Below are 15,557 nucleotides of genomic sequence, written 5' to 3' on the forward strand. Positions count from 1 at the left end.
TTAAGAAAGGCTTTCCGACTCTCAAGGCTATCCAAACATCTTGGCAAAGAGAACAACTCTTTTTCTATTCTATCTGGACTCAGTCGTTCCTCAATTAGAGCCAAAAATGAGTCTATTGGAATTCGAAGTGGAGTAGCCTCAAACTCAGAATAGAACACGGCTAGGGCCCATCAAAAATCTAAAAAAGAAAGACACCCTTAGCCACCTCTAAGGTTCATCAGTGGGAAGGAAGTACATATTTATCTGGATGGCTTTGTTGGGGCCATACATGGACACAGAGTAAATAGGCCAACTTCCTTCTAGATGCCAATGACCCTTGCTTCCTCTTTCTACTCTTTGAGGAAGTGAAACAGTCTATTCAAAAATGTGTTCTTTTTTCCAGGGGTATTGGATTTAAGTCATGAGACTTGTCTTTAACTTTAACCAAAATAAAAAACATCTCCCAGCTCCACAGCTGTGGGAAGCTTCAGAAAGGGTTGAGAATGTGAATTGTCTCCTAGGAGCCGATGATGAGGAACCTTAATGGAATCTTGGCAATAAAATAAAAATCAAGCTGAAAGATGTTTCTCCAATAAAGGTTTTACTGCCACAGTAACAAAATGTACCTTGGGAGCTACACAGCAACTAGTTACCATTTACCAATACTCTGCAAATATTTGAGGTAGCAATAACAATAGAAAAAATTGGGGTTCAGTTTTTCTAAGCAGTAATTACTGAGGTCCAGTCTCAGTGGTATCCTTAAATAATTACTCTTGATTTTGGATTGCAAAGTGAAGTTAGTTATGACAAGTCTCTATTGCATAGGAAGGTGAGAAGCAATTAGCTCACAGACTCCCTTGGGGCCCTGCACCGGTGAGGAAGTGGCTGGGTATGATTCAGGTATAAGCAGCTTCTAGATGGCTGAATCATCCTTACAGTTGGCAGGGCCTCCAATTTTTTCTCCCATTATAGAATCATGCTCTGTCTTTTTGAGAACTCTTTTAATAACACATATACCACAAAATAATGCACATATCACAATAATACACATATCATAGGCAACCATAGAGGTGTGTTCTGCAAGTCAGGGCTCTGGGATGTCAAAGGGGGTAATATGAGGACTGTGGTTTCTTGGAGTGGTGGCTAAGAGCATAGGCAGTGACTGGGCCAAACATGGAGAAAGAAGCCCAAAGATAAGAAGTCAGAGGGCATTAATGTTAAGTTCTGCCTATATTCCAAAGTCACTTCCATTAGCAAGTCACCTAGAGAGCTTGTTAAAATGCAGTTTCTGGGATGGGGCCTGACAGTCTGCATTTCTCACAAATTCCCAATTGCTAACAGGAGCATGAATTCTGCTGGAACATGGACTATTCTTTGAACATCAAGGACCTACTTTTCTGTTACAGTTTCTAGACTAACCTGAAGCAGTGATTGGATTCTAGACACGTGGTTTTAGTCCTGACTCTGGCTATATTACCATGGGTAAGTTGCTTCCTTAAGGTCTGGGCTTCTTCATCTCTGACTGCTTTTCTCATGATTTCATCTCTCCAGGCTAACGCAGGGCCAACTCTGAGTATTGGGGCCTTCTCAGGTGAAGTCTCCAGAAAAAAAATGAATACCCTGAGAGGAGTGGAACTGGGGACAGCCACAGTGTGGCTCATCTAACTCTTTTTATACTGCTAAAAGAGTCCAGTCTGTCAGTGATTACTATCTAGCTGGGAGCCACTGCCATCTCCCTGACATCTTATTCTCTCTCTCAGGCATGAATTTGCCTGAAGGAGAGAATACAGAGGAGGGGCTGGAAGGCAAAGGAGCACTCAACTCTGTGTTAGAGAGGGACTCTAACATTTTAATGTTCCTGAAAAACTGAAAGTGCCATTTCATGGTGTTTAAACATCCTACATAACACTGCAAATCTGAGAGCACAAACAAGGCTTCCTCTCTAGACTCTATAAAAGTCCATAAGGAGTTTTAGGGTCCTGTCACCAGAGCTCTTGAGAAACATATAGCTCTCATGTCTTGTGCAATTATTTATTTGTTTCCCTTCTTTATTAAAAGAGAATTTGAGGTGGCAAGTCCTTCTGTTCATTGGGAAGATTATTGTGGTTGACCATAGATAAACCAGTTTTCTGGGGCTGCATGATTTTAGGGGTTGGAAGCTTGAATTTATGTCACGGTCCTGAGGCTACCAGGCACAAGGGAGAGGGCTGCTCACCCTCATGCTGTGGTGCTTATCAGGACCCATTCATTCCCTTTTCCCAGACAGATGAGATGAGCAGATCCATAACTGCACCACCCTTCTTTGCATTCAGCTTCACTGAATTACAGGCTCTGATAATCTGCCATGGCAATGTGATTGCTCTTGATTGCTTCTCATAAATTCTGATGAGAAGGATGCAGGCATGGGAATCACTGCCTTTTATCTTATTTCCTTTCTACAGGAAATCTCTAAGATAAATTCCATTTCCTTGTGGCAAGAGGAGACAGTCCATGGGCTTAGAGATTCACTGTGAAGGAAAGGGTTGCTTTGGGACACTTTATCCTCTGGCCACATTCCCTGAGTGTTTGATCATTTCAGCACCATTGTTTTCTCAAGTGATGCCAAGCCAACATTTACTTCCCCCACCATCTGCTACACTAATGACCCCACTGGCACTTTGAGCAAAGCTACTGCCAACTGGGGCCTATGCAGGTAACTAGTAATTTAGGTCACATAATTAAATGCACACTATTCCACACTGCCTTCTCAGTCTCACAATGTGAGGGATTACTGAACACACAGTGGGTATATTTAGCTGTCATTAAAACAACAACAACAACAACAACAAATACTATATATGTATCAGTAGCTAAGATATTTCTTTTGGTGAGAACTTTCTGGATCCAAGAGGTTGACACTCACTTCAGATACTCCACTCCGTCAGGGGTGGCTGGAACATTGTACCTTCTCATATACTCATGCATCTCTGGGAAGCTTTGCCTCACATAATCTTCAGCACTGCTCTCCCGGACAGTTCCAAAGCGGAAGCCTTGAGAGGGATGATGTAGCTATGAGGGCGAAAGAAATGTCTTTAATATAAATTATTCTTAGGATTGTTTTCAAAAATTTCATCTTTCATCATTCTTTGGAATCAAATAGTGATTTAGAATTTTTCAAACACACAGCATCATAAACATGTACATAGAAATGTGCGGATATGGACATACTCTTTCATATCCGAGCTTTCATGTAAGTAATTGTTCCATCTTCAGAAGCAAATGTATGGAAACAACAAACAGAAAACATTAAATGGTTTTCTGCTGTATACTGAGAACCTATCAGAATTCATTAGACATTTTATAAATAGGCATGCAGAACCAGCCTCATTATTATAAATTACATATCAGAGAAAGGATAAAGGTAATAAAAGTTGTGCTTCTTCTTGGTTAGAACTACACATAGACCAAGTTAAAACCTTGCATCCTGAGACTGAAATATACCTGACCCAAAGTAGTAAATACAGCTTTTTTATGTTTACCCATTTTTTGCTATAGTTTAAGTTTGTTGAATTTATTTTTGGAATAATTAGGAAATTCTCTTTCCTTTAGGATAACTGTATTTTCCAGTGCTGAATCATGTTACATATTTGCTCAAATGGAATGGGATGTAAAATAGTTAGGAGTCAAGAGGAGAAGGGTAGCAGGGACAGACCCTCTAATATGGTTATCCAGGGTGCAGGACCTTCACAGTGAAGAGAAGTAGCACACCTAGAGCTCTGTAGAAGCTTTCGGTCACCAAGGATAAAAAAGATATAGCACACACAACATTATTATTCATGAAAGTTGTGTAGAAGTGTGAATGTAGCATCTAGACTTAATATTCTAATATAAGAATGAACTGGGATTGGGCCATGTTATAAAGATAGTTGAATATCCTGTAGTCAGGAGTATTTTAGAGAGGATACTTCTCCACAATTGCCACATTAGGTTTCCTGAACTTTTTTCTTCTGCTTCATGTTAACATATTTGGTATCCTTGCTTCTGACCTGAAGTCTTGGGACAGGAATCCATGGATGGGCTTTGTGAAGTTTATAAAACTCCTGAAATTGTAGGCAGCATCTTATGTAACTATGTTTATAATTTTCTTCTATGAAACCCCAAAAGGTTAAGAACTCACTGAATATGTAACAACTTATATTTAAGATGAATTAGTTTTGTCATGTGCCAAAAATCTAACAATATGGCGATAAATTAACAAATAATAAATTACATGGCACATGCTTATAGACTATTATGCAATGTCTAAATCATTTTTGAAGCATATATAATAAAACAAGGCAAATGCTCATATGACAAATGGAGAAAAATCTCTTGTACAGTATGATCAAATAAAATATCTATATAGCTACTTTAAATGTTATGATCTCCAACATGTCTATGTCTCTCTCTCTCTCTCTCTCTCTCTCTCACACACACACACACACACACACACACACCCCTTGGGAAAAAAATGTATCAAGATATTAACAATGGTTGTCCCACTGGTGGTGAAATGACAGTTTACTTATTTATAGATTTACAGAAACATACCTCATGTTTATAAATAGAAAAAAACCTTTATTTTATGATCAGCAGAATAAATTCCTCACTAATTTATTCAACATTTATTGAGGCCTACTTTGTACAACTTGCAAAGTTACTGGGACCACAGAGGTAACCATGCAATCACTGCCACATAGGAACTCACCACCTGGTTGTTCATGATATATTTTGGAGATCCCCTGTTGAATAGGTGATTAGGTATATCTTTGTGTTTAATGTAATTGCTCCATACACGGAACAAATTCTTATGTTCTGTGTCAGCATAACCTTAATGAGGCATCAACAATAATAAGAGCCAACTTTTACTAAATATTTATTATGTGCCAGACATAGAATTTAGTGCTTTACATGCATTATCTTGTTTATTCCTCATAACAGCTTTATGAAGAGGGCACTATTATTATTTCCTTTTTTAAATATTAGTGGACTGAAGCTCAGAGAAGTAAAGTAACTGGTGTAAGATCACACAGAAATAGGAGGAACTGAATTTGAACCCATGTCTATCTGATTCCAAAGCTCATCTCATTATCAACCACATTGCCCCACCTTGCAGCTCATGGCAGCAACTGGAGAGAAGATGCTTATTAGAATAAACTCACTAGTCTTTTAAAATATTCTCCTTATGCCTTAGATCCCCCTTTGCATTCTCATAGGGGCAAACTGCAGACCCGTGCCTAGAGCAAGGCAAATCTAACAACACTGTCTGCCTAATACCTACTCATTTTTAAGGCCTAGATCAAGACTTTGTCTTTGAAATCTTTGGTCTTATCTAGCTTTACCCTCCTGTCTAGAACAGAAACAAAAACAATTAACTGCTTATTTATCTGTGCTGGTACAGCACCTTGCAGATACAATATGGGGTCTAGCTATTTATTTAATCGTATTTAACACTTCTCATGCATCACTTCTTTCAATCCTCCCAAGAAACCTATGAAGTATTTCTATTATCTTCTTTTTATAGATGAAGAAACTAAAGATCAGAAAGTTTGTCATTTCCTCAAAGTCATAGAGCTAGTAAGTGTTGGATCTGGGATTTGAACCAAGGCAGTCTGATCGAAAATAGTAAGCTTTTGAACACTGTGAACACTGCTTCTGATACTATGTCATACTGACTCTTGGTGTGGTCATTACAAAACTTACTATTTATGTGTCTCACAGTGTCTCCCATTAGATATGTTTAATTCTCACAATAATCCTGCAAGATAGATATTTTCATGTTTTACAGATTCAGACACTGAGGTTTGGGTAGTTAAAGCGACAAATCAGCAGATTCAGGCTCATATTCCAGTGCAGAACTAGTCTTTTGTGTTTCTTCTTTTCCATGCCTTTCAGTTGCCTTTTGCTCATAGGCTTCCACATCTCCCTTCAGCTCTAATGTTTGTGAGGGGAACAGTTTTGAGGTTTTGAGGAGGGAAAGTTCCTTCAACACTAACACAGATAACCAGACTCCAATGGGAGGAAGTCTTTTATTAGTCTGACAGGGACCTCATTCTACCTTGGAGATGTTTTACAAACACTGCCACCTCTTCGGTCCGAGCCACCATCATTTCTGCCCTCTGCACACTTCCTCTCTTCCTTTCTAGTCCAGTCAGAGCAATCTTAGAGCCCAAAGCTGATCATTCCCCCACTTTTTTAAACACCTATCCGAGGCTCCCCCTTGGCCTTGGGATAAATATGACCTCCTCATGGGAACTCCAAGATTCAGTAAGACCTTGCTCTACTATCTTCTCTCCAGCCTCATCTCCTCACTCTCCTTTTGGTCCTCTAGGCTTTAGCCAGTTCTCTCAGTTCTTCCAACGTATACTTTTTGCTTGATTAGAGTTCTTGCCCATAGTCATCACTCTGTCTAGAACGCTTTTTCTCCTTAACCTTACCTTTTCTTTGTGTAGATAACTTTAAATATTGCTTTCCCAGAGAAGGTTTCACTGACCCCTAGATGAGATTAGGCCACCTGATACACTGTCTCATTACACCCTGCCATAGTATTGATAAAACTTGGAATTATTTGTGCAATGTCTACTTTTCCTGTTGGCTTATAAGTTCCATGAAGGCAAGGCCCATGCCTATCTCATTTGAGTGGTCATAACTCATTAACAAATGTTAGCTACTATCACTAATATCACCATCATTATCATCATGCAACAAATACACTGCTTAGCACACAGTTGATGCCTGATAAATATTGGTTATTTTTAACAAAATTCCCTTGGGTTAGACACATTACAAACTTGATACTTTTGTCCTACTTCATGTTGTCTTTCTTTCCCCTTAAAAGTTAGTTTTTTCCCTTTAATTCTTAATTCTTTTGAAATGATATATTCTTTTTTATTTTCGTGTGTGAGATTCTAGTGGAAGAATACAATGGCCTACTCAGGCAATCACAGAATAATGGAATCAGAAAAGGGATCTTAGAAACAATTGATGCAACCCAATGGATGAGCATAGTCCATCCTGTGTATCCACGTGGTATGTAATTCAAGCAGCCAGGGATGTCAGAAAGCCTGCATCAAGGAGGCAGGATAAAAGTATACAAAGAGCTAAAGCAGTTGTGCTGCATTACAACCATCACCAGAAAGTCCCAGGGAGAAAAACAAAATTTCTTTAAAGTTTCAGCTTAATATTTCACCAGCTCTTCTAGTTTTTTATATTTGTTTCAACCCCTTCAGGCCTTGGGGAAATATCTAAGGTTAAACTATCTATTTGTATGTGAACTGTTCAGTATTAATGGAATATTGAACTCTACCCAGAGCACCTGCATAGAGAATAATCAGATATGCATTTTGCAGAAAGCAGAGAAGTGGCTCAAAACAAAACGGAAGCAAACTCAAGGAATGATCAAGGGCCTATGTCCAAGGAGATATGATGCTTTAGATTAAAAAACAGTCTTAATGTTGGTTATTTTTATTCAAGGTCCACATTCATATTTATCTGAGATTGTATTCTAATAAGTGGAATGTAGTCACTAGCCTTGGTTTAATGTTCTTTGGAACTGGGTGGAAAGGGCCATTGTTAACCTGCCCAGTGGAATGGAATGCAGTAGTTATTGGGACCATGGCTTCTCCCCATGCCATTATTTTATTCACTTAAAACCTGTGGACTCTAGAATATTCTTAATTGGTCTCAGAGTTCAGAAAGGGCTTTAAAAGTCATCTACCATAATCATCCACTGGTTTCTGAATCCTTTGTAGCAGGCCATACCAGCTGGAGTTTCTTTAAGATGTAGATTCTGATTCATTAAGGCTAGGTTGGCGCCTGACAGTCTACATTTCTGATAAGCTCCCAGATGATGCTGACACTTGGTTCATGGACCAGACTTTGAGTAGCAAGGCTTATTTATAACACCACTATTAAGGGCTTGTTAAATTCCTGCTTGAATGTCTTCAGAGAAAAGGAAGTCACTCCTCTTAAAGCCTATCTTCTGTATAGGAAGGATGACTCTATGTCCCACCTAATCAAACTACCCACCTGAATCTATAATAATAATGAAGTAATAGTGAACATTTTTTATGTATTAACTATATGTTAATACATTTAAATCTGATAAGATTGTTAAATTTATTATTTATTATTATATATGAGATTAAGATTCAAGGGGATTCAGCACATTGTATAAGACCAGCAGAAAGCGATAAAGATTTGAATCTGACTCTGTATGATTTGAAGGCCTCACCCTATCTAACGCCCTCACCCTACCTAGCACTATTTTCTGCCTTTATAGACTTGCGTTAGTGTCCAAATTTTAACATTAAATAACACATACCTGTCTATGCTACAATTTCAAAACCATTTTGGTTCTTACAGCTTTGGCTATATAATTTATATTGCACTCTAGGACACTTCTCCAACAGGGGTCACTATTGATTATCACAGAGGGACAACAGGAACACTAAGACTGTTCCCAGCAAAAGGGATGTGTATTCACCTAGTTATTACTCGTGCTCTGAACATTGGAATACAGAAAAATTAGGCTGCAAACAACATTCTTGAGCCCCGCTCAGTCTTTCTCTCATGTGAATTACTGAATACATTTTATGTTGTAATTCTTTTTTTTCATGTTATTCTTATTTTCTTCTACAAAATTTAGGCTCTCCATTTATATTTAAGCATTTTATTTCCTCTCTTCGTTTTTTGCCTGAAGCCCTCCATGTTAGGTCAGGTAATCTCTAGTCAACAACATTCTTTGGCATCATGTTTGATTTCTATGAGCTTTAGTCCCAATGCTTCTGACAACTTGAATCATTGCATCAAATCCCTTGTATAGTCTAGAGGTTAGCAAACTATGCCGTATGGGCCAATTCTGGCCTCCCACTTGCTTTTGTAAATCAAGGTTTATTGGAACACAGCCATGGCAATTCATTTACATATATGTACTACATAGACTCTTGTACTACAACAGAAGAGTTGAGTAAGTGTGAAAGAAACTATATGGTTTCAGAAAGCCTAAAATATTACTATCTGGCCCACATAGAAAATGTCTGCCAGCCCATGGTATGGGCAATATTGACCTATTTCATGGATTCTCATATTTGAAATTTTACTCTCTATTCTAAAAACCCATCCATCACTTAAGGGATGCCATCTTCGCAGGTGAATGAACAGAGGTAGGTGTGATAAATCTCAGCAGGCTTCCTGGCACTGCACAGATTTTGGCTTTAGCATTATGCGCATCTCTCACATCTAGCTAAGTGGAGTATCAGTATTCCAACAGGGGGTCCCAACTACTACAGTCCTTTGTTTCTTTTTAGAGTCAGTAATAGAAAAACTGGTCACAAAATTTCAAAACAAAGCATTAGTATGATCCTTGGGTTAATTTGGAATTAAATTTTAAATCCAAGGCCAGGTGCTACTGGGGTGGTCCCCAAAGGACTGAAGTTGGGAGAACTGGCCAGGGACACATCTATTCACTCTAGCTGAACTTTTCCCTTCATTTCATTCTCTACTTTGCCACTTTCCCCCATTGCTCATCCTGGAGATGTGTACTTTGTGTATTTGTCATCTCATCAAAATTGGAGTTATTAATGATTCTTATAGTATTTCTTTCATTATTTTAATAATGGTAATAGCTAAACCTTACTGGACCTTTCCTTTATTCTAGGCACTGTGCCAAGATCTTAAATTTATCACCTCATTTAATCCTTACAGCATCCTTTTAGGGTACATATAATCATCATCCCCATTTTAAAGACGGGGGAACTGAAGCTTAAAGTGGTTTAGCAACTTGCCCAAAGCCATACAACCAGAAAATGGCAGACCAAGGAACTGAATCCAAAGAACTTGTGCTATTAATCTCTAGTTTATACTGCCTTCAGGTTAGATTTTTCTTCTCTGAAAAAAACTATAGATATGATAGGCTTCCTCAAGACTAATGGTCAATTTAATGCAAACAAGTGCCAGTTTAAAGAAGTAAGACAGAAAGCCTATACCCTTCAGGTTTTTGAACAAGGTATTAATCACAATTATAGCAACAGCAGCAAAAACAGCAACATTTGAACTGTGCTATTTACAAAACTCATTCATGCATATTGTTCCATTCACAAGGCACAAGCAGTCTGATGGGTTTTGTGTTCTATTCATAAAAGATAAAAAACAAGCTAGATGGGTTGGCCAAGCTTCCCGAAAACAAACACATTCATCGTGTATCCCATGATGGGGGAGGCTGGTGGGGGCGGCAAATGCTTGTGCTCCACATCTGGTAGTCTAGGAATAGCTGTAGGAAGACTGAACCCTGCTCCTTTTCCCTTGCTAGCATCCCCACATCTTCACACACATTGTCGCTGCTGCCACACTGGCCATCTTAATCCCACTGTCTGTGAGTTACTGGTGGGGCCTAGGTACTGAACTTGAAAAGAGATGCCAAAGTCGGGGAGGCTATAAAAATAAGGAGTCTAGGCTGGAGGACATGCTACAGATCATTTAGTCTATTTCTTTTTATAGCTAATAATACAGGTAGCTTCCATTTATTAAGGCATTCTCTATATGTCAAGCATTGTGCTAAAACCTTAACTTGGATTATATATTTTAAGCCTAGTAACAACCTTATGGGCGTATTTACTACCATCTCCAACTTTCCCACAAGAAACCAAGACTTGCATTTAAATAAATTCTCCAAGATCACTCTGTCAATAAGGCATATAGGAGGGTTCTGAACTTAGTCAGACTCCAGAGTCTTTGTATCTAAACATACTCTTGTAGTACTTTCTGTAAAGAAATTTAGGTCCTTAATGAGAAAAGTGAAGAAGGGACTTGCTCTAGGTCCCAAAAATTAGGCAAAGGTGAGCTTGAAAAACCCAAAAGCATTTTCCTCTGCTGGCCCTCCTGCTTGTGCTCTTTGATTCTCTGTCAAATAAATGAATAAAATCTTTATTCAAAAGAAGGTAGGGAGGCATCTGGATGGTTCAGTTGGTTAAGCATCTGCTTTTGGCTCAGGTCATGGTCCCGGGGTCTTGGGATTGAGCCCCGGATCGGGCTCCCTGGCTGAAGTGGGGAGCCTGCTTCTCCCTCTCCCTCTGCTGGCCCTCCTTCTTGTGCTCTCTCACTCTCTGTCAAATAAATGAATAAAATCTTTATACATATAAAAAAGAAAAACCCTAAATCAAGCTCAAATGTATAATCCTGTTGAATGGATAATCCCCTCCCCAAATGAATATGGCCGTTAAAAATTATTTCTTCTTTTTAGTATGCTATATTCAACATTTCCCCATCTACTATTTATGAAACCATTAAGTTCTAGACTTTTTAAAAAATTTTATTTTAAGTAATCTCTATACCCAACATAGGATGTAAACTCACAACCCCGAGATCAAGACTCACATGCCCTACCAACTGAGGCAGCCAGGTGCCCACATTAAGTTTCTGGTCTCTATTTCCTTCTTTAACAAATAAATTTGTTCAACAACATGTATGAAATAGCATTGTAGTCTTCATTTACTAGGCCTCTGGTAGTCCACAATATATTTGTGTCATGTATAGTAATACAAGGATAGGGCCTATTGTCATGGGGTATCTAGTCTTTAGATGCTAGAGACCAAACCAAAGAATTATAGGATTTCTACAGGGAAATTTGTAGCTATTCTACTACAAATGTTCAACCTATGTCTTTATTTCCTATTTCCTTTCTTTCATGGAAGTCTCTGGCTTCTTCTCTAGCCCTGGTTTCAATGTCTTATTCTATTCATTTGGAACTGCCGATCTTATTTAGTTCACTGAGACTCTTCCAATTGTCTTCTTCAAAATCCCCTTCTAATCCCAATTTATTTTCAGTGATCTTGTGGAGCAAAGTCCATTTCTCCCTCATATGTCAGACGAATTATTTCACTACTGGTGCTACCCACACTACTGGTATTTCCAAAGAAGAAGCATGGAATAATCATAATCACAACAGTGGTGGTGGCGATGATGTAGTTCACCATGTGCCACACGCTGTCTCAATGTTTTAGACATATTAGCTTTCTAAATACTTACAACCCTACGAGGATGATTCTATCATCTTATCTATTTTATAGATGAGAATCCTGAAACACAGAACAACTAACTTGTCTAAACTATGGAACTAGTAAATGAGAGAGCTAGGCAGTCTGAGCTCTATGGTTTATGCTCTCAACTGCTACGGTTTTACTGGCTATCCCCTTAACTGCAGTGACCCATTATCTGCAAAATGGTTAATTCAAAGAATTTAGCCATTATACATGGACCTAAGAGCTGATTATAGGATCTTAATTAGCTCTTAACAATATCTTAATACCCATAGCTGTCATTTCTTGTGCTGATTATATATGGGCTGCCCACATTCATCATCTCATTTCAGCCTTGCTTTTTTGAAAAAAAGATTTTATTTATTTATTCATGAGAGACACACATAGAGAGGCAGAGACATAGGCAGAGGGAGAAGTAGGCTTATTGCAGGGAGCCCAATGTAGAACTTGATCCCAAGACCCTGGGATCACAACCTGAGTCAAAGGCGGGTGCTCAACTGCTGAGCCACCCCGGTGCCCCTCATTTCAGCCTTCCTATAGCCCTATATGGTAGGTTCTGTTAATAACTCCAGTTCATCAATGTGGAAATGAAGCTCAGAGACATGAAATAACTTTCCCCAGGGTCTTCAGCCCATGCTATTGGAGTCAGTTATACACACTTATCAGATGATTCTAGAACTCAACTACATGTAACATATTGTCTTAATGGGATTTTCAAGTGGGATTTAATTATGATCATAACACAATTGTCTAGAACCATAATTCTGCCAAAGATGTGATTCCATGGTAAGCGGCACAATTAGTGCATGAACCAGGTCAGCTGAGGTCAGAACCAACACCCTTTACGGAAAAAGGGAGGATTTCTCTAAGCCATGGCATGAGAATAACCCTGGTTTTATAATTGACTGGCTATCCAGCCAAACTTCAAGGTGAAAAATGACCTGTAGACTATGGAACCCAAACTTCTCACTTGAGTCATTGCCCATCACCAGCAGTACTGTACCCTGCAGAATGAGCAGGCAATAAGGTCCCCACTGAACCTAGAGTCAGCAATTCTGGGCTGATTAAATGCAAATGAATGAAAACAGCTATAAATTTACCTCCAGTCTGGTGATGTAAGCTTTTTGGCACAACTCCATCCAAATCTATGGCATAGGAACTTGCTTTAATGCCAGTTTTTATCTAACTATATAGCTCAGAAGAATTAAATATTAAAGCATGTCCAATTTGGACTTCATTCAGGGTGGGCTGTGTACAAAAGTACCGTAGTAAGTTTAGCCTAAAGGTCAGTAATCCCATAGCATGGGCCCAGGAAACCAGCCTCTTAGAGAAGCTGCTAAAGCAAAGCATCAAACAAACAAAAAGACAGGATACCAAATACAGTAAGATGAGAAATCCTTCGCTTCTGCTTTATTTTTCTCCTAGGCTAGCCCTTGGGGGTGACTTGGGCTATATCCAATAATTTTATTTGCCACAGCTGAACAGGCAATCTGTCTTTCCTCTGGAGCTCAGGGAATCAGTGATCGAGCTCTTACGGTGAAGGGGCTCTCAAAGATTCAAGTATTTATTCTGAACAAATGTATCCAGGAGAAGATGGCTCTCCCTACCAGGGCATCTTGCCTGTACCATTGCTCCCAGTTTTTCCACTTGAGACTACCTCCCAGTTTATGACTGAGCCGGTGTTTGCTTATCTTTCTTTTCTGTTCAGCACATTTGCTCCTGTTAAATGAATCACAAGAGCAGCACAACCAAAGTAGCATTTTGCTTTGTGAGCTAAGCATCAGAGGGCAGCAGTCAGCTGAGTTAAAAAGGCATTTTCTTTCTCTCTCTTCTGCAAATTTGAGAAATTTTCATGTAAAAGTAAGAAAGAAAAAAAATCATGTGATGATTCATAAAGTTTGCAGTTGAGAAATATGAGGATCAGCAAGATTAAGCAATTTGGCCAAGATTATAAAGAGCTAAGTGGAGCTATGTCATACGTGCATTTAACATACTACTTGTGTGTGGCCTCTGACACTTAACCTGAATGTGAGTTCTGATTCCACCATCTTGAGTAATCCTAGCAGCAAATAAATTAAGAGAATGAAATGAATTTATAATTCTTATGCAGAAGCTGGCTTGGTGCAAACTGGAAGAACAGATCCATGAACTGTGTCTAGTAACTAGATAGTAGAAATAAATGTTTAGTGTTTTTTTTTTAAGTTTTATTTATTTATTCATGAGAGAGAGAGAGACAGAGAGAGAGAGAGAGAGAGGCAGGTAGAAGCAGGCTCCATGCCAGGAGCTCGACACGGGACTCGATCCTGGGACTCCAGGATCCCACCCTGGGCCAAAGGCAGGCGTCAAACCGCTCAGCCACCCAGGGATCCCTGTGTAGTGAGTGTTTGATGAGTGAATATGCCCATAATATAGAGAAGGAAAAGACAAAAGCTAACTCAGAACTTGCAAAGTTTAAAAAGCATACGTTTTAAAACAAATTAAATGTATTTCATCAGCTTAAAAAAGTAGTTGTAAGTGGAAGGTATTTGTTTTAAAAATCATCATCTGTTACATCAGTATACATTAAAAATAATGAACTTTTTAATGAAAAATATTGATTTAAAAATCTGTTTACTGATTAAACTTTGAATTAATACTTCCTTTTAGAATTCACTACTTTTAGAATTATTTTTGTTTGTTTCATATTCTGACTGGTAGTAGATAAGGAGGTTCATTTGCAAATGAATCATTTTCTTCCCAGAATTACAGCATGCTAGACTTAAGGTGATGTTAGAACCATTTAATTAATTAATTAACCACTTAATTTTATTATTTAATAAATAATAATTTATTTAATTTAATCCTTTAATTTTGCAGATGAAGAAACTAGAGTTGACCAAAGTTACATGAATAACCCCAAGACCGGGAAGCCTGGGTGGCTCAGCAGTTGAGCCTCTGCCTTCCACTCAGGGCGTGACCCTGGGGTCCTGGGATCGAGTCCCGCAACAGGCTCCCAGTTGGGAGCCTGCTTCTCCCTCTGCCTGTGTCTCTGCCTCTCTCTCTGTGTCTCTCGTGAATAAATAAATAAAATCTTAAAAAAAAAAGAAGAACCCAAGACCACAGACTTAACTATGGCAAAATTGAGAAAAGAACCTAGCTTCCTGGACTCTTGAGAATATGTAAGTTGCAAATTAAAATAATGTTCAGTGAATACATAGATATTGAAGAATGAAAAGTGAACATAAACAACCTTGAATATCTGGATTAACATTTAAACTGTTGAAATGGTAATTATGAGAAAACTTAGCTAGTTTCACTTTCTGAAAAAAAATCAAAAGCATATTCATTTATTTAATGCTATAAGTAATATACAAATCTATTCTCACTGTAAAATGCAAACAGAAGTTTCATGGCATAAAACATTATAGTATCTCTTTTTCCTCCCTGATTCTACTGCCTCCTCTAAAAGTAGCTATTGCTGATATTTTAGTGGTTATCATGGGTATTCTTGTTTTTACCTTGAGTTCTACAGGACTGAATTTGGCA

The 15,557-nt window shown here is 38.5% G+C and overlaps 1 protein-coding gene across 2 annotated transcripts in view; it reads right to left on the reverse strand.

Moving 5' to 3' along the window:
- GRIN3A (glutamate ionotropic receptor NMDA type subunit 3A) overlaps positions 1-15,557 on the reverse strand; it is a 151,621-nt gene that overhangs the window by 50,111 nt on the left and 85,953 nt on the right. For both annotated transcript variants that reach the window (XM_072842169.1, XM_072842170.1), the window contains exon 4: positions 2,882-3,027. In XM_072842169.1, the coding sequence (XP_072698270.1) occupies positions 2,882-3,027 (146 nt within the window). The remainder of the gene's footprint in view (positions 1-2,881; positions 3,028-15,557) is intronic.

This window comes from Canis lupus, chromosome 10 (genome assembly GCF_048164855.1).
Source record: "Canis lupus baileyi chromosome 10, mCanLup2.hap1, whole genome shotgun sequence".
NCBI lineage: Eukaryota > Metazoa > Chordata > Mammalia > Carnivora > Canidae > Canis > Canis lupus.